This window comes from Colossoma macropomum, unplaced genomic scaffold (assembly GCF_904425465.1).
Source record: "Colossoma macropomum unplaced genomic scaffold, Colossoma_macropomum, whole genome shotgun sequence".
NCBI classification, from domain to species: Eukaryota; Metazoa; Chordata; class Actinopteri; order Characiformes; family Serrasalmidae; genus Colossoma; species Colossoma macropomum.
The window spans coordinates 41,909,278-41,936,963 of record NW_023494789.1 but is presented as its reverse complement, the minus strand read 5'-3'; the positions used below and the strand labels follow the sequence as shown (position 1 = coordinate 41,936,963).

The 27,686-nt window shown below is 40.1% G+C and overlaps 2 protein-coding genes across 3 annotated transcripts in view; both read right to left on the bottom strand.

The window, feature by feature from the left end:
- LOC118808589 (endonuclease V-like) overlaps positions 1-6,006 on the bottom strand; it is a 67,281-nt gene extending 61,275 nt beyond the window's left edge. The window contains exons 1-3 of the mRNA XM_036571372.1: positions 5,906-6,006; positions 2,502-2,673; positions 1,627-1,761 (exon numbers count right to left, since the gene is read on the bottom strand). Coding sequence (XP_036427265.1) covers positions 1,627-1,761; positions 2,502-2,673; positions 5,906-5,946 — 348 coding nt within the window. The 5' untranslated portion in view covers positions 5,947-6,006. The remainder of the gene's footprint in view (positions 1-1,626; positions 1,762-2,501; positions 2,674-5,905) is intronic.
- Positions 6,007-11,247: 5,241 nt separating this feature from the next.
- The window catches only part of si:dkey-237i9.1 (SEC14-like protein 1), a 56,878-nt gene continuing 40,439 nt past the window's right edge, over positions 11,248-27,686 (bottom strand). Inside the window, exons 5-17 of one of the 2 annotated variants that reach the window (XM_036571369.1) lie at positions 27,216-27,344; positions 26,433-26,679; positions 25,606-25,715; positions 24,300-24,489; positions 20,530-20,618; positions 20,349-20,419; positions 19,979-20,150; positions 19,091-19,225; positions 18,233-18,367; positions 17,233-17,484; positions 16,253-16,431; positions 15,550-15,576; positions 11,248-12,406 (exon numbers count right to left, since the gene is read on the bottom strand). In XM_036571369.1, the coding sequence (XP_036427262.1) occupies positions 12,301-12,406; positions 15,550-15,576; positions 16,253-16,431; positions 17,233-17,484; positions 18,233-18,367; positions 19,091-19,225; positions 19,979-20,150; positions 20,349-20,419; positions 20,530-20,618; positions 24,300-24,489; positions 25,606-25,715; positions 26,433-26,679; positions 27,216-27,344 (1,842 nt within the window). In that variant the 3' untranslated portion in view covers positions 11,248-12,300. The remainder of the gene's footprint in view (positions 12,407-15,549; positions 15,577-16,252; positions 16,432-17,232; positions 17,485-18,232; positions 18,368-19,090; positions 19,226-19,978; positions 20,151-20,348; positions 20,420-20,529; positions 20,619-24,299; positions 24,490-25,605; positions 25,716-26,432; positions 26,680-27,215; positions 27,345-27,686) is intronic. The other variant, XM_036571370.1, reaches the window with a different exon arrangement.

Sequence of the window (27,686 nt, the reverse complement as noted above, 5' to 3'; positions counted from 1 at the left end):
CGACAGACAAAGAAAGAAGTGAGAAAGAGGATAAAAGAGAACAAGGGGAAAAGACTAAGAGAGAGAGCAAGAAACGGAAGATGGTGAAAGAAAAAGTAATGTGAAAGACGAACGGCAAGCAAGTGACAGAAGGAAAGGAGTGACTGAAAGAAAGAGAGAATGAGAGAGGACGAGTGTAGGAGTGTTATGTGGGCTGAGTGTGAAAGAGGGAGGAAGAATGAGTTGAAGAAGAAAGAAAGAGTTTAGCGAAAGCATGAATCAATATGTGAGTGGGAGACAGAGGGAGAGAGAGGAGAAGAGGAGAGAGAGAGAGAGAGAGAGAGAGAGAGAGAGAGAGAGAGAGAGAGAGAGAACGAAGCTTTTTAATTCACTTCAGTCACAAACTGGGTCAGAAGTCAGAGTTTTACTTGTGGGAATCTGAAACAAGTGATGGATCTTGTGTTTATTTTTTTTTCTTTCATTATTTATTTTGGCCCATTGGTCAGATCTCCTCAAAAACCTTGAATAAGTGACCAGAGTGCAGACCAGTGTGAGAGTGTGTGGGAGAAAATCTCTTTCAAAATTCCTCCTTTATGTAATTCATGTTTTCGTACAGTTTTGAAAGAACTGCTGCAGAAGGACTGTAGCAACCAGCCAACTGTATGTAATCTGTGTACATGCAGCACTGTGCAAAAGACCACCCTTCAGTTTCTTCATTTACAGTTAAAACGGCAATCAAGTGCGCACTATTTGTAAGGAGATTTGTTATGAAATAATCCGCACGCATAAGGAAAGGAGCAAAAATGATTCAAAGCCACAGAGAAAATGTGACTCCTAACAACCACCTGGAAGACCTAGTAGACACCAAAACTGCCCCCATCAGATAAACAGCACTTAAAACTTTCATCTCTGAGAGAGAGGAGAAAATCAAGCTGCTTCAGATCTGAAAACGTCCACAGGTGTTTCTGTCCATCCTTCCACTGTGAGAAGACGACTCAGCACTATGGGTCTGAAAGGATGTGTAGCTGTTCATGAAGCCTCACTGAGAAAAGGATACGGACACATCAAACAAAGAGGCTGAACAGTGGACTGACCACCCCAGAGTCCCGATCTTAACATCACTGAATGTGTCTGGATTACTTCAGAAAATGATCAACCAACTTCTAAGACTGAACTTTGGAGGTGTGTCGGCAGTTTCTTTGAGAAGCTGAAAGTGAGTCTCTTGAAAAGAATGGAAGCGGTAATAAAGGTCAAGAGTGACACACTCAACACTCAAACAGCTGATGTTAGATTTCATTGTTGAAGCTTCTGGGTAATAAGGGTGGTCTCTGGCTTTTGCCCAGTACTGAATGTAATCCGTGTAGGTGTGTAACCTGTGGCATTAGGCTTTGTGGGGACCAGATGTCCTCATAATGATAGGAAAACACAAAACAGGATCTGTAATGTTCTCGCAAGGAAAACTGCTGTGTTCGTCACAAATGTAACTTTTTTTGGAAAAACTAAAAGAGCCAAAAGAGGCTTCTGGTTACTGAGGTTAAGTTTAGGGTTTAGGTTTAGTTGTAAACATGGCATTACTCAGCTATAGTATTATACAAGTCAGTGGACGTCCTCACAATACAGCAAATATAACACAAACATTTGTGTGACCTGGGGAATCAGGCTGGGCTGTTCTCTCTCCAGTCTCTGTAGAAGCTGTAAAAGGGGCGGAGCTTCTCTAAAGGCCAGAAACCCAGCAATATAGGGGGCACTAAGGGTCACCATCTCACTGCACTCATACAGCAACTACAGAGAGAGAGAGCGAGAGAGAGAGAGAGAGAGAGAGAGAGAGAGAGAGAGAGAGAGAGAGAGATTGATTAGTTCTCATTAAATTAAAGCTCATTAAAACATAATCACACCTTATCCTAATGCATTTGTGGCTTACAGTCAAAAATCACACTAGACTTTTTTTCAAGACAGTGTTACAGTGTCAATGTGGGAGTCTTTCAGAGTCATTTTGTGTGAAATGCTCTGTTCTAGAGAAACGTACCGAGTCAGAATTGTTCACAGTGGTGGTGATAGGAACCAGACGTCCACGTCTAAAAGCTCCCTCACAGAAAGTTATTACATGAAATGGTTATGAATACCCTGTCTGATGTCTAACACACTGTTTTATGATAGTTTTAAGAAGATTTTAGCCTAAAACATTTTGTTTATGTATTCATGGCGGAGGGATACACGCAAGGTGTTGTGTGGAAAAATAGTCCCCAAAGAAAAATATTATTTTATGATTTTCCACTGTTTTCCCATCGTCAACATTCCATATTAAACTCAGAAGACTCGTGTAGGTTCACTGGTGGTTTCGGATAGTAAATTAATTGTCTATATTTGTGTTGTAGTCATGGCGACCCCTGGTTCCTATCACCACCACCACTGTAAAGAAATCTGAACCATCTCACACCAAACCACTTTGAATCAATCTGTTTATATCTCAAACACTGAACTTATGGAATTGGTGAAATTTTCCTTTAAGAATGCTTTCTGACCTCCATATCAGGGTAACTAAGCACGACGAGCTGAGCACAGGCATTGACTTCATCTCCTTTAATGAAGGACAGGTCCACCCCTCCTACCCTCTGCAGCCCACTGAAGTTTGGATTTTTCTGCCAGGCCTCCGTGTCCTCCTCCACCAAACGCTGCTTCAAACACTCCTGCTCCCTGCGTGTGCACACACACACACACACACACACACACACCTCAGCTTATTGTGGGGTTTCATTAGATGGAAGAGATTAGATTAGACAAGTGGTGTACTGTCAGTATCTGCAGCTGAGGCCTTCGCTACCATATATTAGCTTATAACCTCACTGGTTCATGTTACAGGGTGTTAAAGTTGACCCATTTAGGGTCAACTTTAACACCCTGTAACATGAACCAGTGAGGTTATAAGCTAATATATGGTAGCGAAGGCCTCAGCTGCAGTACACCACTTGTTAACTGTGAGACTCCAGCTCTGACACTAATGTTACTAAGATGTAAAGGAAGCTAATACCTGAATAATTAGGATGGTGCTAACTGCACTTCTAAATCATCACACATTCCCTCAAACTGTGGATGCATACTGTTCAGTAATCTCTGATAGACTTGCTTATGTAGAGGTAAGTGGGTGTTTCTAAAGGTGGCCAGTGAGTGGAAATACAAGGTAGGTGTTTCTAATAAAGTGGGCAGTTAATGGAAGTACAAGGTAGACGTTTCTAATAAAGTGGCCAGCTAGTGGAAGTACAGGACAGGTATTTCTAATAAAGTGGTCAGTTAGTGAAAGTACAATGTAGGTGTTAAAGAAAGTACAATGTAGGTGTTTCTAATAAAGCGGCCAGTTAGTGGAAGTACAAGGTAGGTGTTTCTAATAAAGCGGTAAGTAATGTATGGAAAAGGTAGGTGTTTCTAATAAAGTGGCCAGTGAGTGGAAGTACAGGGTAGGTGTTTCTAATAAAGTGGCCAGTGAGTGGAAGTGTAGGTGTTTCTAATAAGGAGTTTTGAGAGTGATATTCCTGAAGCACGGCTTAATCATTATCTACAATTTCGTTAATGAATTAATATCAATATTTTAAAAAAATCATATTACTTATTACACCTAAACAGAATACATTTATGAAAATCATTTTCAGTGGTTTAATCATCTGTATGTCACTAAATAGTTAATAATTACAATTGTATTAATACGCTAGTAAAAATATAATTATTAACTGTCATTAACAAACTGCTAAAGTTGCAAATTATAGGGGCCTGTTATTATAAAGTGTTATCCAATATTCTTGTTCTTCTTCATTCTTCTGTCATTGTCAGTTAAAGACATGATGTCTTTCACACATTCATAAAAAAAACATCATTTGCCACTTCAGAAATTTCTCTTCACATTTTAAAATTACTGAATGGAAATTCTGCCTAAATAAACACAAAGCTGCTATGACAGCGCCAGTTTTGATACATTCACTTAGTGGAGGAGCTACTGCAGACCTACAGCAGCTACAGGCAGTGTACTCCAATAATTAGGCCAATTCCTCACAAAGCAGGCTGAGAATCTCACCGAGACACAATGAGAACAAACAGCTCTTGAGGAACAAATCAATAAAACCCACAGGTGAGTGTAACTGCTGAGAGATAAGCAGCCGGCTGACTAAGGCTCCTTCACGGTTGGCAAGCTCAGAACGGACAGCCATCTGATTGACCAGCTTTGTCGTGTTCTGGCAGGACTTCCCTCTCCCACTGGCGCAGAGTGAAAGGTCCCCCAGCATGCTCTCTGGTCCCCGACCGCCAGCTCTCACTGATCTAAAGTCTGGCTAATATTTAATCAGGAACTCAGAGTAAAGGTGCTGCTGCACCATCACATCCTTAGAGCACGCTCCCCAACCACATTATCAGAAACACCCCTTTCTTGTAGCTGTTGATGGACAGTCTGTGTTAGCCATCCTCAAAACCTTCAGCAGTGGTCAGTTAATGTATACCTACACAGTGGATCTACAAGGCCGGTGAGGGGAAGCACAAGGCAGGTGTTTCTAACAAAGTGGCCAGTGAGTGGAACCACAAAGTAGGTGTTTCTAATAAAGTGGTCAGTGAGCGGAAGCAGAAGGTAGGTGAGTCTAATAAAGTGGTCAGTCAGTGGTAGTAGAAGGTGGCTGTTTCTAACAGTCAGACTTATAATTAATCTATGTGTCCAGTTTTCACTGGTGAACCAAAATTAAAGGGAAAATATGTGAGAAACTGGAATAACCACTGTTTTTCCACTCACTGACCAATGTATGAAGTCTACCTACTTTATAGGTCCATTGTATAGATACAATGATACAATTACTGACTGTAGCCCCTCTATTGCCACACAGTTTATAATTATCGCTGTACCTCATCCAGATATCGTTTGGAAGGTGGTCCATTCTCAGCACAGCAGTAACACATGACATTGTAGTGTGAATGGTGCTGGTACTCTAGTTACTTTGACACCACTATGACATCATAAACCAATCAGAACTCTTAGATCCACTAGTGCCATTATGAATTCACAATATGACATTCTGAACTTTTGGTTGCTTAGTTTCATTATGACATCATAATAAAGCAATCAGAAATCCTAGCTGTACTAAAGCCATTATGACATCACATTAAAACATTCGGAACTACTGGTTACGTTAGAGCCATTATGACATCATAACATGGCAATCAGAACACTTGGTTGCATTTGTGCCATTATGTCATCATAATAAAGCAATCAGAACTCTTTGTTGCATTAGTGCCATTGTGATATCATAACATTTATAAATTTTGGTTGCATTCAATCCATTAAGACATCATAATAAAGCAATCAGAACACTTGCTTTCATTAGTGCCATTATGACATCATAACTCCAGAACTCTTGGTTACATTAGAGAAATTATGACATCATAATAAAGCAATCAGAACTCTTGGTTGCATTAGTGCAATCATGACATCATAGAAAAGCTATCAGAACTCTTTGTTATGCAACATTTCAGTAACAACACCAAAAAGAATGAATGTTTGAGCCTTAATGTTTACCGAGTCCACATATTTCAGTCCATTTCACCCTTATTTGATTTTTGAGCAGCGCCCTCTACAACAGAAATGGTTCCAGAGCAGTTTTCAGTGCTGTAGGAGTTTTATACACGTTTTATACACGCAGGAAAACATCAGCGTCAGAAATTGGAGGACTAGCGAATGGCTTGGTGGAGCACTGTAGGGGTTTCTGATAAATAAAGTGGACAGGGGGTACATACTTTGTTTACATGTTCACGTGCACGTCCACTGTATTCACGTGCAACTGGAAACTAGCTAAAACTATGCTGTGGTAATGGCGTCTTCATAATTAGACAGTCTGACAGCCTGTCGACGAAACTAAACAACACAATCCGAAGTTTCTATCAGCTCTGAGACCCAAACCTTTCCCACTGCTGCACCAGCTCCTCGTCTCGATCCCCCATTCAGCTCTGCTTCCGCAACGTGACGGTGGGAAAGGCTGCGCTCCATTCCGATCATATGCAGCCTACTTAGGGCACTGCAAAGGGAGCACGCTCACAGCGGCTACGCTGGAGAGACGTTCCAAATCGAAGTGTTGTAAAACCGCTATTCTTTGTTCTGTTTATTAATTTTACTAGCATTACTGTACTGAATCTCATACTGTAAATGATTCGGCACTATTGTACGTGAAGCAATTAAGGCAGTAACGCCCACTGGCAGGAACAACAGCTGCGGTTCTATTGTTATATGTGGCTATTTTAATGAGTACGTTTACTGGACAGCTTTCGCTTAAGATAGCAGGTTAACTGAGAAATCCTGGCCTTATAGAAAACGCCAGTATCACATGGGAGTGACCAAAACCTGCTGCAGTGTCCTGTTTTTATCCGCTTCTGTATTTTCATATTTTATATTAACGCTGTCCGGTGTCGACTGACTGGTTCACATTGCTGCTACTGAATGCTGCTTGGTTAGCATTACTGCTACCGAGTACTGATTGGTTGGCATAACAAAGCTACCGAGTGCCAATTGGTTGGCATTGCTGCTACTGAGTGCCGACTGGGTGGCATTGCTGATACGGCGTGCTGATTAATTGGCTTTGCTGATACTGAATGCTGATTGGTTGGCGTTACTGGTACTGGCGTTACTGCTACTGAGTACTGATTGGTTGGCATTGCTGATACTGAGTGCTGATTGGTTGGCATTGCTGATACTGAGTACTGATTGGTTGGCGTTACTGGTACTGAGTGCTGATTAGTGAGTATTACTGCTATTGAGTGGTGATGGGTTTGGGCTTCTGCTACCGAGTGCGGATTGGTTGATGAGCTCATCGTCACATTGGCTGCGTTCATACTCGCTGACCTCATGAACGTACATAAGGCACCTTTACAAAGTCCTATAACTGGAGTCCAAAAGCATTTAAAAAATGAGCGGAGCTGAAATGCCTGGGAGCGCCCTCTAGCATCTGACAAAGCCGGCAGTTCTCCTCACTGCACATTCTCTGGGAGGGTTTCCCTGGCAGCCCTGATTTTTCTGCAGTTTTTATCTCCTTTGTGTGGTAATGAGTGCCCTCTGGTGGTGGTGATTATGTTGTGCAGTGATTCCGGTGTTCCCTTGAAGTGAAAACGCCAGGACAAATGCTGCAGGAACAGCAGTAAACATCACATGGAGCACAAGAAAGACCCAGAACACTCAATGTCTGATAATTCAAGTTTAATAGTTTCAAAAAATGTAAAGGCGCTATTCTGTATATTAATTCAAAAATTCATTTTTTACACATATAATAATTCCTTAGAGAAAAGATATGCAGTGTTTATGAACAGAGAATACAGTATGTGCTGATGGAGAAAAACACAGTGACAAACACAGGGGAGACAGACTGATAGACAGACAAACAGTTATAGCCCTCATACGCCAATGAGACCAAACACTCTGGAAAGAGAAAGTTATCCAAACATGAAACAGAGGCTGAGATTTCTTAGCTAAGCTTCTACTGACACACTGACGCTGAAAAAAGTCGGCTCAGATTGGATGTCGGGTGAGTTTACAACGCAGCTGCCCAAATATTCTGACCGTTATCTGAAATGTAATGTGAATGTGTCAATAAACCACATAGAATATCAGATATCCATGTGTACTGGCTGTAACTTATCACTAACTTATGTATCATCATTACATGGAGGAATTATTTCAAGTTACCCCATACAGTCTATCTGGTAAGACGTTTGGTCTCTGAAGTTTGCTCCTTTGGTTTTAGTGCTAATGTAGTTCATCTTATAGCCACCAGCTTATCATAACTACTTTCATTTAGCCTACTTTTGGCTACACTAGCCTTGTAGCAGTCATTTTGGTTCTTTAGTCCCACACTGGAACTACTGTGCTAGTGTAGCTAAGAAGTAATGAAAGCCTATAGCCTTCAGTTTATCAGTTATTTCCAATAGGCCTACTTGTTATCTACAATAGCCTCGTAGCAATAAGTTTTCTTCTTTAGCATCATAGCTCCAGTCCAAAACAAATGTAGCTAATGAGTAATGGAAGCCTTTAGCCTTTTGTTTAGAAATACTTGTTAGCATCTTAGCCTCAGTGCAAACAAGGCTAATGTAGCTAACAAGTAGATTCCTAACAGAAGTAACAATGCTAAATGGATGCTACAGTCTTATATTAAGAAACTAGAAGCTTATAACCCATTAGCATACTTAAATTAAGTCCATTTGTTAGCTGAATGAGCATGAGCACCTCTTAGCTCCAGTACAAAACTAAAAAAAAGCAAATTTCAGACACCAAACAGGCTGATGTACTACGTTCGGCGAGGCATGAAAATCGTGCATATCTGACATTTATCATCGGTTTTAAAATTTGCTTAGGCTCACATTGTTGGCAGCCATGCTGTAAAATCTACCCAACACAGACCAACCCAACAATGAGTACTTCCATTCATTGAGCTTGTCGGGTGTTTGTGAGAACTTTGAGCCAGTGGAAACTGGAGTTGGTGCTTGTTCACGGACGTTTGGGACAGTTGTGTGCACAGAATTCCATTTGTGCTAAGCTTCCTTTGCTAATGTGCTAGTCAAAAGTGAACACAAGACATAAATCTGTAGGAGTGGTTGAGGATGGAGGCCATGGCAGAGGCCCTTGTCTACTGCTTCAAATTCACTGTAAACTGTTGAGGAAAGGACGTGTGCATATCTCAACACCCGGGAGTCTAGTCAGACAGGAACAGATTCGCACAAGCACAGCGTTAGCATCTAGCGTTAGCATGCTGTGTCAAGAACAACGACTTAACATTAGCATAGTACAGAGTACAGAGTAAAAACAAACACGTAAAAACGGAATTTCAGGACAGCAGACTCGATCTTCAAACATACAAAACACAGCCCTCTGTTCTTTTTTTGTTGTCCTTTTTTGTTAAACAGTAAAGCATTTCATGGTTATTGCAACACTCAACAAACGTTTGCTTGAGGATTCTCGTTTTTTTGACGTTAAAACAACCCCATTGTGGAAAATAGGATAAAAATCCTGGAGTGCTTATATTTTCTTTTACAGTTTTCAATGCAAAGTAGAAAACTTGTGTGTTAACTAGCTTGTTGCAGTCTGTTGCTCCAGGTTGCCAGATTGTGGTCATTCCACACCCACTATTAAATGTATGTAAATGACTGGTGGCTCACCTTTTAAAACCAATAAGCGAAAAGGTCTTCATAAAAACGTCTCCATCAGATTTCACAATCACACTCGAATGGCAGCTTGAATGGCAGAAAGGTCTCCTCAAATCTTCTGGTTGTTGAATCTGTGCTCCAGAAGTTTGGGAAGTGAGAGTATGAGTAGGAAAATGTGAAGATCACTTTTAAACTGCACTCAGTCCTTAAGTCCACAGTTCAGGCCACACCACACCACCTTTGCTCTCTTAAAGCAGATAGAACCCAAAGAACATGTTCTGCTGTCTCTCAGATCTTATCCTTCAAGTCTGAATATGTTGATCTTTTCATTAAACATAGATGACCTATTTAGTTCAGATCATGTGCCAAGACCTTGTTTAACCCCTTAAACTGCAGGTTTACTATTCATTTATTAACATTAAGCTGTATTATACAGTAATTACAGTAAATTATTCAGTAAATACTAGGACTGGGTATCAAATTCAATCCTTTTACGGTACTGACTGAAATACTTCAGTACTTTTGAGTAAAATTCCAAACAGTTTTAATACTTTAGTAGGGATGTAACAATATATTGGCTTGTATTGTGTCACTGTATCGTTACTAGAACACTACTTTGTGGCTAGTGTGTTAGATCTGGGGCTAAAATATTAGTTTGTGCCTAGAGCATTAGATTAGGATACTATGAAGCACAGTTTGTTTCAAATATTGTTCTTTTGTACCGATGACTGCTTCAGTATACTGAAAATGGATGAACATAAGCATAAGGCACATTTCAGCCACTCTTTATTTTTATTTTTTCGGTTAATGAATTCTGTGAATCGTTACACCCCCACTAAGCAGTCAGTTGTAATACTCGTGAGCCAACGAGCATGCTTGCTCCAAAATCTAGACTGCTGATTGGCTGTTCAAACTGCAGTTTGGATACATGTTATTAATGTTTCCGCTTTTTGATTACTTTGTGAAACACTTACCCACTTCTACCATCTGATATGGTAAAAACCACACCCATTTTTGGTTTGTAATTTAAAAGAAGGTATCGGAAAAAGTTGAATCGGTATGGAAGTCAAGGTTTTTGGTATTGATTAGGGTTGCGCACGGTTACTCGAGTACTCGGTTAACTGTTCGAGGTGCCAGCATTCGGATAGTAAAATCACTATTCTGGTATTCGTTATGTTTCAGCATGGGAAGATGGAAAAATATATAGATCATCAATTCAGTTCTGTTAACAGAGACAGCACAGCTTTTACTGATAAATAGGCTTGGCTGATATTTGGTTCAGAAACGGTTAAAAGACTAACCTACCTAATTTAGTCGGAATGCACATCCCTAGTATCGATCCTGAAAAATTTAAAACCCAGACCTAGTAAATACTGTGCAACTAATATGCAAGTTATGTTGTTAATTGAGGTACAGACCCACATACAGGCTCTTAAGTGGTTAAACACCAGTCTGACGTGGTTAAACTGAACAAGAAGGACAATCTGATTTGAGTGTAACAGCCAGTTTAAACTACCTACTCTAACAAAACTCATTCACTGGTGCCCTGTTTGATAAGGAGTGCATTTACTGTTAAAAAGCCATTACTGACCTAACTAGACGTAACAGACATTCAACTATGGCTCATGACCTCATCAAGCACCTGGCCAGGTGAAGGTTCAATGTAAAACTTAAACCCCAGCCTCTCATTTGTGACCCTTTATTTACCGCCCTGGTATATCAAGAAAAGGAGTTAAGCCTAAACAACTACACACCAAACTGATCACCAAGTAAAACTCTTAGTTTAACAAAACATTCATAAACTGTAGCGAGGTCATGATCTCCTCACTGTACTGTGACCTTTGCTGTAATAATGCACTACACTGTAACTCTTACTCACTTCAAGTCTTCATCTCAAAAAAAATAAAACTATGAAGTAATATAGAAAAACCTGATAAACTGTAAGACATGACCTATCGGTTAAAAGGTACAACCAGTACATTTTACAAATAAACTGGTTTGTCTGGAGTGTTAAGGTTGCCAGATTGAACATTTATCATAAATACAGAGTAGATGCTACAGCATCTTTAACCAATTCAAACAGATTTGGGGACAGGTGTTACTAGAGTCTGTGAATTTTCCATCCAGTTAAGATCTAATGTATTGATATAAACATTGCTAATCAATTTACATGCAATTAAGATGTTTAAAACTGTACTGATTGTAACTTTACGTTCTAATATTCATTTTTTCTTCACTCCAACAAACAATTCTGACCTATAAAACATAAAATGACCCTCAGGCCCACTGGCTAACTGCATAGGAACTGATCAGTAGCAATTCAGACAATCAAGGCATTTCCACGAAATTCAAAACTATTCAAGCGACACGCATAACAACCACTAGAAGCAGCGCTAATTATTAATTTCACCACAAGCTTCTACTGCTTTCCAAAGCACTGGATGTCTAGACTCCAAACTCAGTAGCCAGACACTACAGCTAAGCACTAAAGAGCACATAGCACCCAGAAGACTCCAAAATCGTCTCCAAAACTATGTAGTCCAATGATAAATACAAATTCAAACGGTAGAAATGTCCCTAAGTTATTGCTTTGGGCGGACACCTTGCCTCGTTTCGAAAACCTGCGCTTTGACCTATAAACGTTTCACCAGAAGGGCGTTCTCCCAGTGATATGGCATAATTGAGCATATACAGTATTCTGTGTGCTGTGTTTGTGCACTTATTTCTGTGTAACAGCGCATTGAGTTTCTCCATTTCTCTGAATCCACCTCCATGCAAAAGTACTCATATTGCTCAGTCCATCAGCGGTGCGTTTCGCAAACCACGACATCACTCCAACTTGTAGCTGGAAGGAAAAGAAATAAAACAAAACAAAAATCTTGCCCGTGAACTGACCTGCAGCCCAGCAGAGCGCTATGGCAACACAGATCCAAGCCCTTGTGTACAACTGACAACCCCATGTTGCTTTGAAATATGCATTTTTCTTTCTTTGTTTTTTTCTCTGATCTTCCATTGTGCAAGCATGCTTCAAGAGGTCCTCGCTGGAAAAGGGTTGGAGGGGTCATGGTGGAGAGGTTGGAACAAACTTTGGGCTGATTTGACAGTCGAGTCCTGCTCTTCTGACAGAACGCTGCAAAACGTTCCTCAACCAAACCGCCCCTCCGGGATCTACCTGGAGATCATAGAGCTGGACTGCGATTGGCTGGAGGAAGTCGTGGCGGCACTGAGCTGAGAGAAGCCGCTGTGGCTCGACTCCAGACTCGTCATAGAGCCCCTGAGAATGAGAGAGAGAGAGAGAGAGAAAGAGAGAGAGTTGATGAGAACAGAAGTACATCCGCTCAAAAGAGCCAGCTCAAATTAAAGTTCTCCTGTTACAGCAATAGTTCGGCAAAAAGTCAAGTTTACTCAAGTTTCCCCAAGTGTAGCTAATCAGCCAAGACCTTCAGCATTTGATGTTTTGCACTAGAGCTAACGCTAAATTAGCTAAAAAGTAATGCACTAATCAGTGCGTCTAAATGATCACACTCGCCTCAAACAGTGGGCACCTTCACTAACTTTGATGTAATCGCAACATCAAAAATCATTTAAGCCCTTGTTCACATTTTGTGAGGGAAGGCGTTCTCTGCGTGTCTGGCTGCTGCACAGGTTTATCGGTCTAACAGTCACAGTAAAAGAGAAAAAACGTTGCTACTTATTTAGATAATTAGACTGATATAAACAAGAAAAAGATTACACGACAAGTATGATTAGTGCACCTTAAAGTCACAGACAGCATGTAAACTTATGTTTAAAATCGTCCAACCTAGTTGACAATAACAATGAAATCTATCTGTGAAACGAAATTAAAAATTAATTCAAATTAAAGGAGCAAACTTCAGACACCAAAGACATCTTAGCTGATGGACTACTTTTAAGATAAGAGCAGAAACTGTGTAAATTAGCTTTTCACCAAACTCTTCCTTTAATAAAACCCATGGAGTAACCAAAGTCCCATTGTGAGTTTATCCCATGCCCAGTCCAGTTTCTACAGCTTCAGCACAACATGCAACCACTCTACATCAACCACTTAGTGCACACTATCTGTATCTAAGCCATTACAGTTTGAGTTCTCAATCCCAGTGTTGCACATTTGTGTATTTTTCTTTCTCCAACACATCCAAAGCATTTAATCAGGAACTTAAGATCTTCATGAATAAGGCATGTTACAGCAAGGAAAAACACAATATGTGCAGCGCATTTGGGCTCGAGGCCTGTGATGGAAAACCACTCAGTTAAAGGAACAATTCATCCAAAAATGCTAATATGGGAAGATAATGAATGGAGGCCAAAGGAGAACAGAGCTCACTAGCTTTCATTTGTATTGGATAATTAGAATATAGAACATTAGAATTAGAAGCATGTTTAGATGAAGTATTCCTGATTATTTATATATACAGTTCTCCCTGAGTGATGGGAGAAATCTCACATTTGTGAATGCAGATCAAGCAGTTCAGTACAACTGATAAGGGTGGATGTGACCAGTGCTGTGTGATCACTAAACAAAACTAAAACCAAAACTAAAACCAAAACAGAAACCAGGAAATCAAACCGGCCAATCGCGCCAAGCCTTAAGTCAACAGTTAAGCCAGAAGGGAAAGGCCAAGACAAGTCTGCCCTGTGCTGCGTCCACGTCCAACTATATTTGTTAAAAATCTGCAGTTATTTACTGAATGGAATAGTTCAGTTATAAAATCTTATTTACAGCAATTCCACTCACCCTGGATGTAGTCGATCAGCCAAGACACGTTCAGTGCCAAAACTGTGCTTCTTTAGTTTAGCAATGGAAGATTACGCTAAAACACTAGAAGTGATTTCTTGTTCTTTCGACTTCTAAACATTTCAATTTAAAAATTCAAGAATTTGTTATTTATGAATAGAAACAAACAAAAAAAAAATAGTGAATGTAATTAGTGCCATTCAGGTGTGCACATGAAAATAACTCATACTGTGTTCTAAACCACATTCTTTGCAACCTTAATGAAGACCTGGAAGGGCGGGTTGAGAGAAGTTTTGGGGGTTTACCTCCTGAAAAGATTTGGGTGACTGTTGACCTCTAGTGTTAGCAACATCAGGCTTGTAGCTCCGGTGCTAAACTAAAGAAGTGTAATTCTGAACCAAATTATGTTTTGGCTGATCGATGAAACGTGGGGTAAGTGGAAAAAGTGTGTAAAGTTGATTTTCACCAAACTGTTCCTTTCAAGCGTGCAATGTGTAAGCAATATCTGGTGGTTTGAGAAAATCAAATCTACATGCTAGCATGGCTTATAAAAGTAGCTAAAACACTAGCTTTAACAATACAAGTTTCAATAAGCAAGTAAATGACAAGACATGTCTCTGACTACATCAGCCACATCAGCATTCAAACAACTCCTTCAGTATTAGTGATTAGGAGAAAACCTGAGATGAGGTTAGTATGTTTTAAAGCATAAAAGATTTTAGGTTTCACACTCTTGCACATAGGGTATTAATAATATTTGCATCAGGCCCTCAAGATGACTTGAAGATGACTCGACAATACAATAGATAAGGTATCCTGAATTTATAATCAAAGCTGGACACATGCAAATAATATATTTTTAATTGCTGTACAGTGAGGGCCTACTGCAAATGTACGCTAACTTCATGTAATCTCACACAACAGTTTTACATAGGCTTACATGCTCTAGATCAGGGGAACCCAACTGTGTTCTACAGAGACAGAACCCAGAATAGTTTGGTGATTTCCTGGGACCAGCTGCACAAACAGATTATGCCTGGTCATTTGCTAATTTGGCTGGAACTATCTGGGCATAGCTTTAAGACTGTTGCACCAACTGCTTATAAACTGAATTCTCTCTTAAGAAGGGGTGTAAAAACAAAGTCTATCCAGGAGTATGTGTTACGTATCTTCTACTGTCCACTCTCCTATCCCCTAAACGTTTATAGACGGCATGTTATTACTTTCAATGTTCATTCTATTTTATTTATTTATTACATTTTTTAACGTTTTATTCATTTATTCTCGACTGAGGCGGAGTTGTGCTGAGGCACAATCTTGAGTGACCCTGTCCTGTCTAAAAATCGATATTAGTCAGCGGTTAATCTGTCTTATTTAAGATCTGTTGGGTGCAACCGGCCCCTCATAACCAGATTTAGTCATGCACACGAAATTCACCAAACTGTGCTGGATTCTGGCCCTTCAAGACCAGAGTTTGGCTCCCCTGGCAAATTACCAACACCCAAGCCAAGCGTGTGTTCAGCAGAGCTTAACAGTGCTTTTTATAGCATGCTGTTAATGCTAACAAAAAGAGCTCTTTGTTAGCACAGTGCTGCTGCAGAACAACAGAGTTTCGTTAGCATGGTGCTAAAGCTAGGCTAACGACAAACAAGATCACTTACAAACTCTGCACATCGCAGCAAGCGGTTCTTTACAGGGAGAAACAGAAAGGAAAGGAAACAGTGAGGAGAAAAGTGCAGAAAGGAGAAAGAGATAGAGAGATATGTATGTATACATATATAAAAGACAGAGAGAGAGAGAGAGAGAGAGAGAGTGAGAGAGAGAGACAGAGAGAGAAGAGGCAGCAGGCTTGGATAGTGTACTGAAGGCTAATACTAGGCTGATGGGGCAGTTACCTTAACATAGCAGTTGTGATTAAATAAAACGAAATGAAATGCAATAAATAAACAAAAACTAACTGAAAAAAACACCACATTATGATTAATGCAACCGAGCTTGTATTAATCAATCATAAGGCACTAGTAGACTTCATTTAGACCTACAAGTTAAAGTCCCCAGCCACAGCTAGTTAACTGTCCTAAATACAAGGATCAATTGGAAACATTACAAACTTTTATGCCAATTGAAAGGAACACAAGCTCCTGATAATATAAATATCTAATGCACTTTTATATCCTTTCGTTAACAAAGACTAAGCTTTTATATGAATGCTGGTACACTATACTACATTTTGAAGTTGTGATGCCCCACCTACTATATCTAATAGGTCTACTGTGCCAGAGTGACAGCATTTCTCCTGGTGTTGTAATGGCATACATCACTGAGGTTCCAAAGCGGTCAGTGGCAAAATATTTGCACATTTACCTGAAGTCCTCGGAGCCCAGAACCTCAGTGTAGTACATGACTTTACATTTGTGAGAAGAAACTTGCAGCGTGGCCAACACATCATCCACACGTGGCAGGTTAGTGGTGGCACACGCAGGCATGGAGTGGAACTTCCACTGCAGGATGTAGAAACCAGGCCAGCGGGTCACGTGAGAACCCTGGAGATGGAAACAGAGGGAAAGAGAAATAGAGGAGATAAATGAACCACAGTAAACTCACAGCACTTGAAAAGAAACTAAAGGAGTTAATGCACTGAAGAAAGTCACATATGACCGAAACATTTTTCTGAATTATTTGAATTTACATTGTTAGTCCAATTAGGTTCGATTTATCATATAATTTAAGCAACGTTTAGTCTTGTTTTGCTGATTTTCCATTAAAATGTAGTGACCTCAACTCTTTTTGAATAATGTCACTGTGAACCAGCAGTTGGTGAAAAATACAAGGAACCAATAATATGTTTCACTCACAAATACATCATGATATGAAAGGAAGATGCATCACGATTTTCATTTCAAATTGACTACAGATTTCGCTTGAGCTGTTTTCAGCCATCTTTCGATTAGTGTGCACACTTACCACAAGCAAATCCCATTCCAAACCTACAAAAAATAATTTATAATCTTTAAATAATCTATGCATAAGGTTTGCTGTGGTACAAAAGATTAAACGGGTGTGTTACAAAGCAAGGTCAGTTAGCCAGGTCAGTTTATCCCAAAGTCAAGCAGGTCAGAGCCATTTCTGTTAGATGTCTTCACTTTGGGCTTAAATTATCCAGTTTACTAAGAAATCCTCAAATGAAACTCTCCCCCCCCGTCTCAGTCTTTCAGTGAGTTCTTCCTGCACGCCGCACTTTTAGTGCTTAATACTCCTGATTCAACTAACCAAATAACTGCTCTCTGGTGTTTTTGAGAAAACTCTACAATGTGCAGTACAGGTATATCTAGTAGGGGACGTACCTGCACGCTCTCACCCTCCTTGCAGGTGAGGGGTGACTCCACCATGCTGTAATCCTGCCCCAACTGCCACGACTTGTCGATCAGCTGCACGTTGTTGCCTCCGGGAGATGTGATGCCGTGAGCCGCCAGCGGGTCCTTCTTAGGCGGCTGCGGTGCCCTCTTAGAGTGATAGATATTGAAGACCACATCACCTTTACATACGTCGAAATCCCACGTGATGACTGAGGAGGCATCGATGATCTCAATCAAAAGCTGTAGACGAGAAATAGATGAGAATAAGACAATATAGACAAATATAAAAGGCAAGTGCATTTTATCACCATGAGGGGGCAGTATTTACAACGAACACCATTACATGTGCTTATTTTCCATCTCAAGCCTGGAGGATCCCTGCACTACAGAATTCAGTGTTTTCTCAGCTTAGGCACACCCAAGATAACAGAGCTAAATCAGTTCATTCTCTTTACTAACACAATTCATTACTAATGATGATTCAAGGTGTGATGCAGCGATTGCCCACAAACTGAACTGCACAGATAATTTGTGGATCTTAAGAAGGGTTTTTCATTACTTTCACTATTTTCATTAACTTTCCAGAATAACAGCAAACATCAAAACTGTGCACCATCATGTATGAAACCAGTACTAACAAAAATATATCCTCTCTCACCATAACAAAGCAGAAAACATGTATTTAAAAATAAATAAACAAGTAGTAAGTAATGATCTTTGCAGAACAAATCTATCCATTTTTTAATAGTTTTTTTTTTGTATCTTTCTTTTTTAAACTTTTTTTTAAATGTACGGCAGTTATGAACAATGTTTTGCTTTGAAGTGCGATGCCCTGAATTGTGTTTCTGAATTTTAAATAAAATACAGTAAACACAAATATACACAGCTCATACATATAACTACATTTGTCTTGGAAAAATGTGAAGCCTGCAGATCAAAATGTGTTAAATGTTATGAAACAGGTGTGTGTGTTGCGTGTGTGTCTTGCCTCATGTGGAGCTCCTTTAAAGACACTGGCGCTCTGGTAGATGGTCTCTGTCCACAGTCTGATGTCATCATTCTCCAGCTCCTCTGGTGTTCGGTACAGAGACTTTGGCACCAAGCCGCCCTCAGGAACCTCACACTGCCACATATCAAAATCAGATTCAGATGATTTTTCTTACTGTAACATGCCTGTGAAAGATGTTCTAAATAAAATTAATACTAAAATAAGCAATAGCTGGATAAAAAAGTCAACAATCTTCAATCTTCCCTTACTTAGTTTGTCACTGGAGCTATGAGGCTAACGGAGCTAACAAGTAAGTACGGAAGCTTATATGTTCCAATGGATACATTATTCTTGTTAGCAACATACTTGTTAGGTAAAAATTTACACACTCCTGGTAAATTACATACACACTTAAATGTGGTATTTGTCTGCAAATTTTGATGCACAGTTTCTAGTTACTGGGAAAAAAACCCAACAAAATATAAAATGTGCCACATATTGTACAAAACACATTCTGTTTTATTTTTATTCCCAATATGTTACATTTAACAGATCAACAGTAGTTATTGCATTAGTGCATTAAAAAGTGCAGAAGTGTGTCCTCTGTAGATGATAACTTATTTTCACTGAAAATCAACAAAACCTGAAATCGGACCAGTGCTCAAACTTTCAAGGAAAAATCTATCTGCTTTTTGGCCAAAGTGAAATTCAAACAGCATGTATGAGGATTAGAAGTGTTGAGGCACGTCAGTTATACACAACAATCTATTCAAACTGTACAGATAACGAGGCAAAAACAAAAGGCAAACTTTCAGAGATTTACATTCATGAAGCTACATAAAAACTGACGGTGCTCACCATGCACTCTCCACCCAGGAAGTCAGGGATGATCTCTTTGTCGATGTAATCGACCAGGCCTCCGGGACCCTGGTAGTCATTTCCAGCGTAGATCAAGAACTTCTTACGTGTATTTTCATCAATGAAAGGACTCACCTGGACAAAACAGGAGGGTTTGCTGAAAACAATATAGAACTGACTGATCACTGTAAGATGGCAGAGCACGTACCACTTCTGACACTCTTTAAACACACTTTAATCACCATGGCACTGTAGAATAGATATGCTAATGGGAATTTCATAGATTTTTCTAAATTTCCTTATAATTCAGTGGTTGAGATGTAAACAAACAGTGGTTTGGTGTGAAATGGTTGACTGTAGAGACTCAGATTTCTTTACAGTTGTGGTGATAACAACCAGGCTACACACCATGGCTACACACCAAACCACTCTAAATGATACATCTCAACCATTTGACAGAAAAAAAACAGTAAGTTTGACAGCATGTGAAGCACCTCAGTACAGTATGGATTGTGTTGCTTTGTAACATCACCACAAGGGGGCAGCAGGCACATCACACTGCGTTAGTCTTCATTTGCCTATTGCGGTATCAACAGAGCACTAAGCAGAATAAAAATGAGGAAAACTAAAAATGCTTGCGTGCTGAAATGCCATGCAACGATACTTTATTGTATGATAAAGGCCTTTATTGTACCAAAAGGCTTTTAAACCTTTTGTCCACAGCCATGGTTCAACAAACACTAATTTCTTAAAGGGTGCCACAGAACTTCGTTTTTGTACCTCTTGACACCTATAAATACAGAATCTATATAAGACACTTGATGCCCTCTTTGAAAGCAGTCATCATTGGCCCGTTAAATGTAGAAGTGGAGAAGTATGATATCTCACCAGAGTCCAGAGCACAGGGAAAACTCTGGGCGCACGCAGGATGAGGAGACGGCCAAGAGTTTCAGGATAGTTCGCTTCCACAACCTCAATGATTCTTAGCAAAGCCTTCACACCTGGACGCCACAGATGCCTCATATTCAACCCCTCCAGATCCACCAGACACGTCCAACAACTGGAGCAAGAGAGAGAGGGAGAGGGAGAGGAAAAGTGAAGGAGTGACTGAAAAGGAACTACAATCTGAGGTTGTGTTATGAGCATACATTCATGCATCACTCAAACACCAATTAGATTACATAACTTAAGTTTAGACTGTAAACCTACAAATTATACCACCAAGAATGAAGCCGCACACGGTGAGGGAATCTCATACCTGATTGGGCGGCCAAAGACTTTGGTATTCTCCTCACATCTCCTCAAGCCCTCCTCATTGATGGACAGCACCTAGAACATTCAAACACAGGCACATAGTCTTATTCAGTATTTACAGAACATATGAAAAGTGATGTAAGTGGACATTACAAGAGAAGCATGCTGGGAAATGCAGTCCTTACATGTCGGAGAAGAGACTCCTCCCCCAGAGCGCGCACCAGGCCCTTCGTGTCCATCTGTCCCAGACGCAGAATATAGAGAGGACGGCCGTCTGCAGGAAACAGAGGTTTATGAGCGGAGTAAGTACACACGTACTGTGTAAAAATACATCGATTCATTGTGATCTGATGGTGGAGATTCAACTGCATCAACTTTGGATTACAATCAATTATAATTAAATTATATATAAGATTAAGTGAATCTGAATTACGCACTTTTGGGTCATTTGGGACATCAGGTAGTTCCATTTGTGCAGTCAATGTATTTTTAAAGGAATAGTCAGATGAAAAATCAAATAAAATAAAACAATAAAAAACAAAAACAAAAAACCCATAATTTTTCACTACACCAGCTGTAGTCAATCAGCCGAGCTGGAGCTACAAGGTTAATATCGTCAACAGTCAATAGTCACCCAAATATTTCCATAAATACATTCTCAAAACATCTCTCAAACCACATCCAGGACTAAATCGTCACAACGGATCACCTATTTATGATGCACTTATGACATGTCATTGTCCCAAAAGCACTCATAAGCACTCCTACTCATTAGGGGGGTTTGTGAATACAGCCCATGATGTCTAAAGTGACTATTGACATCTAGTGTTCGTTAGCCACCTTATAGCTCCAGCACTAAACTAAAGAATCAAACATTTTGGACTCCAAACATGTCTTGACTGATCGACTACAGCTGGTGTACATGAAAAGTTGTATAAATCGGACTTTTCGCCAAACTACTCCTTTAATAATAATAATAATAATAATAATTCTGAATTGTACCGAAGTAAATCAAATCTTAGTGAAATTGTAGATTTCATGATGCACTGAATCATCTCTTAGAATCAGAACTGAATTGCTGTGAGGTCAGAGATTTACACCCATGAACACATGCAACCCAGTTTGTAACAGACCTACAAAACTGGAGGCCATCTGCACAGATACAACATGCACAAAGCTTTATTACACATAAATGGAGGCCATCTGCACAGAGAGAACAGAAACAGGTTTAAATACACAAACATGGATGGTCATCTGAACAGACGCAAAAATGATGACAATTTAGTGGGTCTGCTTGTTTTCCGGTGTTCTTCTGCAGAAAGAGTGAGTCTGCAGGGAGGAAGCTGAGGTTCAGACAGTTTCCTTATTCCACAAAAACAGCATCACATGGCCAATTTCAACAGGCACACACATTTAAAAGGGTCACAACAGCGACAGGCACGGTTATTTCAATACACAGATTCTTGACCTCAAAAATAGATCAGAATAAAACACAAAAAAACCCCCCCAAAACACAGAACATCACGCCAAAACACAAAGAAAAAAAAATTCAATAAAACAGACGTAAACACAAAAGATAAATCACTAAATCAACCTAAAACACAAAGATTAATCACTAAATTAACTCAACCATCAGGTCTGAATCTTTAACGGTAGTTTTGCATGATATTCAAATACCATTTGTTTGAAAACATATCCAAAAAGTAAAACTGATTAAACTGCACACATTGTAACAAAATTACAGTCCTCAGGGAAGGGCAAGAATCAAGCCTACTTCTGTGTGTGGATTACTTCAGAAATTTACATTATATAACGAGTCCATGAATGAACGTCTGTACGCGTGTGAGCTCAAGGTGAAATTCTGAAGCAGCGCTGTATGGGCCCACACACACGGACACACACATGGACACAGATGGCAGTTTTTACACTCTGACGCACACACACACACACACACCACATGGTGCTCATTCCCCCACCAAGACTCATCCACAGCACAATCTACGACTGATAAATTACCCCAGGACTAGAGCTGGGCGATATGGCCAAAAATGTTATCACGATAAACAAAATTCATATCGTTCGATATCGATACATACCGCGATAAATGTCAAATCATTATTTCTTTCAAGTTTGAAGGCTGATTTTTGCTCCTGGGTGGTTAATTGCTGTTTTAAACTATCCTTTATGGTCGGAACATGACAAACAAACACCAAACAGTGGGAACACTTCACAAATCTGTCATGGGAGAGTGGGAGAAAGTGTCTGTTGAGCTGTTTTTACCAGCTGGAAAAGCACGGCTATTTTGTAATAGTCATAATTTAAGAAAGAAAACAGATCATTTTTAGCTGGTGACGAGCGCTCGGCTACCCCGCTACAAATGACATCACAGTATTCAGACACCAGCTAGCGACGACTGGATTTCTCTATACTATCGTAGTAGTTTAAGTGGTGAGCCGCAAAATATCAACACCAGACAAACGGAGTCCTCCTTTAGGTACGTTTAAACTGAAAGCGGTGCTTTTGTGTCGTGTTTGATCTAGAGTATCATCAATTCTCCATGTTTTGGAGTGACAGAGCGCTGCTTCAAGTTAGCCAGCTGCTAAAAACAGCTAGCCTGAAAAGCTAGCGCTCTCCTGCTCTTCAATGCCTCACAGCTACTTTTATTTAAATTGGAGCTGTAATTTACATGAACCCACTTCTTTCTTTCACTTTCGTTGCTTGGGAATGCACTAATATTAAAATATGACCGCCCGAGCGCTGCAACAGCGCTGTAGTTGTGAGGATTGTGATTTAACGCTGCTAAAGCTGGTTAGGATGTACAGAAAGAGGTAAGTTCACTGTAGGTCAGTACAGTTACACCACTGACCTCGTCTCTCACACTCAGTCACAGGAGAACAGATCGCCAGTCGCTCCACTCAAACAGGGAATGTATAACTCCGTGTTTCAGCCGTTGCTAAAGACTCATCTTACTCATGACCCCCTCCCTCTCTAACCATGTAGAAAAACTCGGAAGTGCGCCCTCTCCTGGCGACAGCCGAGTAGTGTCGCCTTCCTTGCAGTAGAAAACGCCTCCAAGGCTTTCCCTGAACGTGGGAGTGTGAGAGTGGTGTATTATATCGAACATTTATCTAACATGTCGTATCACTCTATCGAGGAAAAGTTAAATCGCGATAATTATCGTTAACGTTTTATCGCCCGGCCCTACCCAGGACTCAACCACAGTACCACATGCGCCTTAAAAGTTAGTAAGTCTCATCCACAGTGCACTGTACGCCTGAATTACCCCAAAACTCATCCACAGCACCGCATACGCCTAAAAAAAAGAAATCATGATTCATCCACAGCACCGCATACGCCTAAAAAAAAGAAATCATGATTCATCCACAGCACCACATACCCCTGACAAATTACCCCAGGACTCATCCATAGCACCACATACGCCTTACAAGTTACCCTAAGTTTCATCCACAGCTCCACATATGACTGCTAAATCCCCCAAGACACATCCACAGTGCAACTGTGACTGACAAGCTTCAAGCACAGCACCACATCACTCCTGAGAAATTACCCCAAGACTCGTCCACAATGCAAAGTATGACTGATAAATTACCCCAGGACTAATCCACAGCACCACATACCCCTGACAAATTACCCCAAGACTCACCGCACATGCACCTGAAAAACTACCCCAAGACACAAACATACCACAAAAAATTACCCCAAGAGTCATCCACAGCACAATGTACGCCTGAAAAATTACCCCAAGACTCATCCACAGCACCAACTACTCCTGACAAATTACCCTGGCTACACTGTTAGCAGGAACAGCTAGATTCTTTAATTGCCACACAATGGTGGTAACAGTTTTTGGTGCAGTCGAAGTCAACACACCTTTGCTGACAGAACAGAATACAGAACACAGACATACAAAACAAAATATTACATTAACGCTCACCTCTGTCATGGTGGTGCCAGCCGCCGGTGTAGAAGTCGTGGAGCACCTGTGGTGAGGTCCAGGTGTCCAGCAAGTAATCCACTTGGTGCTGTTTTCTCCAGGTAAGGGACTGGCACAGGATCTCCCGCGCCTTGTCCATGTTGAAGTCTCGCGCACGCAGGAACCGCAGGATGTGCTGGTCCTTCGGGATCTGAGATGAGAGCATGAATTAACCTTTTAGTGTGTGTTTCTAGCTGTGTGCCTGCTGGCCCCAATAGTGAGATGATTTGTAAATCTAGGCTATAAACTCAGCTTTTTATGTGCAGCCTTCTATACTGTCATAAACAGCTTTAGAAACATTTTACACTGCTCCTTGAATGATTTTATTTAAATGAATCTTAATTCATATGCCATATTCTTGATTTCTATTCAAATATTAGGGATATTACAATACAGTGTCTTGTATTATATTAAGCTGCAACAGTGTATTATACTGCATCAAGCTATCAATGCATACTGTATTGTATTGCACTATAACACTATCAACATTTCGTACAGCACTGTATCACAGCCTATAATGTTATATTGTACTGTATTACAGTGCATCATATTGTATTAGAGTGTATTGTGTTATATTGTATGGTATTACAGAGTATTATACTGTATTGAATTCTATCACAGCATTTAGTGTTGGCTCAATATTGTATTGAACTGTATCAAAGTGAATTGTACAGTATTAAAACTTCATTACAGCATATTGTATCGGTCAAATTGCACCACAGCGTATTGCATATCAAAATCTATCAAATTATAGCAGCGCATATCGTACTCTTCAGAATTGTACTGCAGTGTATTGTACTGAATCACTGTGCATCACACTGTATCAAATTCACTATGTGAAGCTGCCTTATATTACTTTTAGAACACAGCATGGGCCCTACAAATACAGCAGAGCTGAGTAATCATCTGGTTTGTCTCCGTATGTTCATGAGTAAGTTGTTTTACACTGGTCTGCATACAGTTTCACAGAAGCCAATGTGCCTTAAGCATTTCCCAAAAGCCTTTGTGAAAGGCTAGTCTCAGTCTAATGTTAATCTAGTGTTAATGCGTGACTGACTTCCTCAGAGAAGCACATTTGTTGGATTAACTGAGGGTCATTATCAGGACGTGATCGGAGCTGCACTAAGTCACCGACTAGACAGCGTGCAGACATCTCTACATCAGCAGGCTGTTTATGAAAGACAGATGATCTCAAACAAAACACTCTGATACAGAGCCGGAAAGAATACAGACACTTTAGACTTTGCAGTAGGCATGCATGTCACACCTTGCCCTTGTGTGTCTCCTGCAGCCAGCTGCGCAGCCGTATGAGGCAGCTCTCCTGGAAGGGTGTGAGATCGCCCAGGTAACGGTTGATATAGTCGGCATCCAGTTTGTCTAAAAATCAAAAACAAACAGTTAAATTCAAATGTGGCAGAGAAGTCAACAAATAGTTTCACCTTAGACAGCAAGACTGTACGATGTTAAAGCAGATGCAAAAAAGGGGCTATTTTTGCTGTTTTATCTTCTCTTTTCCATTAATAACGTGGTTTCAAAGTGCCAATGTGGTGTTTACCGTGATGTAAAGAATGAAGTCCCAGACAATTAATGCTCTACTTAAACAAAACTACTGGTTTACTGGTTACTTTACTATGAGTCTGAAAAAACTGTTGGGGAAACTCCTTGTTTGATTAGCACATTAAAATAATGCCAAGTCAGTTTCCTGAACAATTTCTTTCAACATGTCACTGTATTAGTTTATTGAAAACACTTGTACAAGTGAGTAAATATATTCAGACATATTTAATAATGATTCTTTAGGAAACGATTCAACATAAAAGTAAAAAAAATAAATAAATATTATGTGAATATTTACGCAGCAGTGGAAAGTATACATTATATTTAAAAAATATAATAATCTGTCTTTTAGGTTTTAAAATAGCCAGAGAACTTAATTTTCGCCAAAAAAAGGTTCATACTTAATAGAAAATTATCAGAACGGATTAGACTCCAACTGATTAGACTTAATAGACTCCAAAACCGATGTAACTGAATCACCACCATCGGATCAACGTATCATGACATGTCCACGCACTTTTACACTGCAGTACTCACCATCGGGCGTGGCGGAAAGCGCCTCACTGGGGCTGCCCACCGGACTGTTGCTCTCTTTGACCCCCAGAGCCTCTTTAGAGCTCTCCGTAGGCGGTATAATAGTGATAGCGGGCGTGGTAGGCAGCGCAGGGCGGCTGACGGGCAAAACAGCCTTGACGGGCGAGGCAGGACTGGCACTCCACCGGGGCACATGGGTAATACCCTCCTCCTCCAGCTCCCGCAGGTAATACTCAATGATCTCTTTACCCTGAGGATGTATCAATTCAAAATTCAAACACACTTAATTTTTGTTCATATTATTGTCATGATTTACTACTGATTTCTATGCCCATAGCATTTATTAAAACTAGTTTTCATACATTATAAATGTAGCTTACAGCACAGTACAAATACAAACTCAAAAAACACTACAATCCCGACGCATTAGCATGACTTAAGTCCCTAAAAAGAATAATTACAATACTTCAAGCTTTGGTTTTTGCCATGTTCTAGCAAACTAGTAATTTGTGCACAAAAACCTGCAAATAGTGGCACGTGAGCCAGGAACATCATGGTGACTTGATTAATAATTAATTGAGAAATAGAGGGAAATATGGAATTCAGAGGGCAGTGAGAGCAGATGCTATAAAAAATTAACCACTACAAAGATCATTAAGACTCAACTGAAACAAGAAAACCTAATAAAATTAAAGGCTGTAACCCCTTACGAGTAAAAAGAAGAATCTGTTTATATCTTGCAAACCCTAATGAATCCTTAAACTGATCACAGACATGTTCTCGTACCTTTTTGATGCTGTTGGCGTACTGCTTCATGGCAATCTTCTCCACAGTGCTCTCGAAGCCAAAGAACGATTTGATGTCCAGGCTAGCCGACTGCTCAAAACACGTCCAGTCCTCATTCTCTGGGTGCACCTGCCATGCAACAAACACAAAAAAAGCAAACTTAAAGCTTTCGGGAGTTTTATTGGTGCAAGAAAAAGAAAAGCACAGAGAGATATCCGAACTTAGTGTATATGAAGGAAGAACTGCATTATTCATACATGAAATATACACTATTCAGGTATATAGGCCACATTTTATGCTCCATTTTTGTTAAATTGTGTAAATAAATAGTAATTGTGCATCAAAATGTGCAGACGTGTGTTCTCTGTAGAGGATGTGTTAACTTATTTTCACACAGAAAATCAACAAAACGTCATTTGAGCATAGGTGCACACACTTCTGCACACTTTTCATGGTGAATGAAGTAGCAAA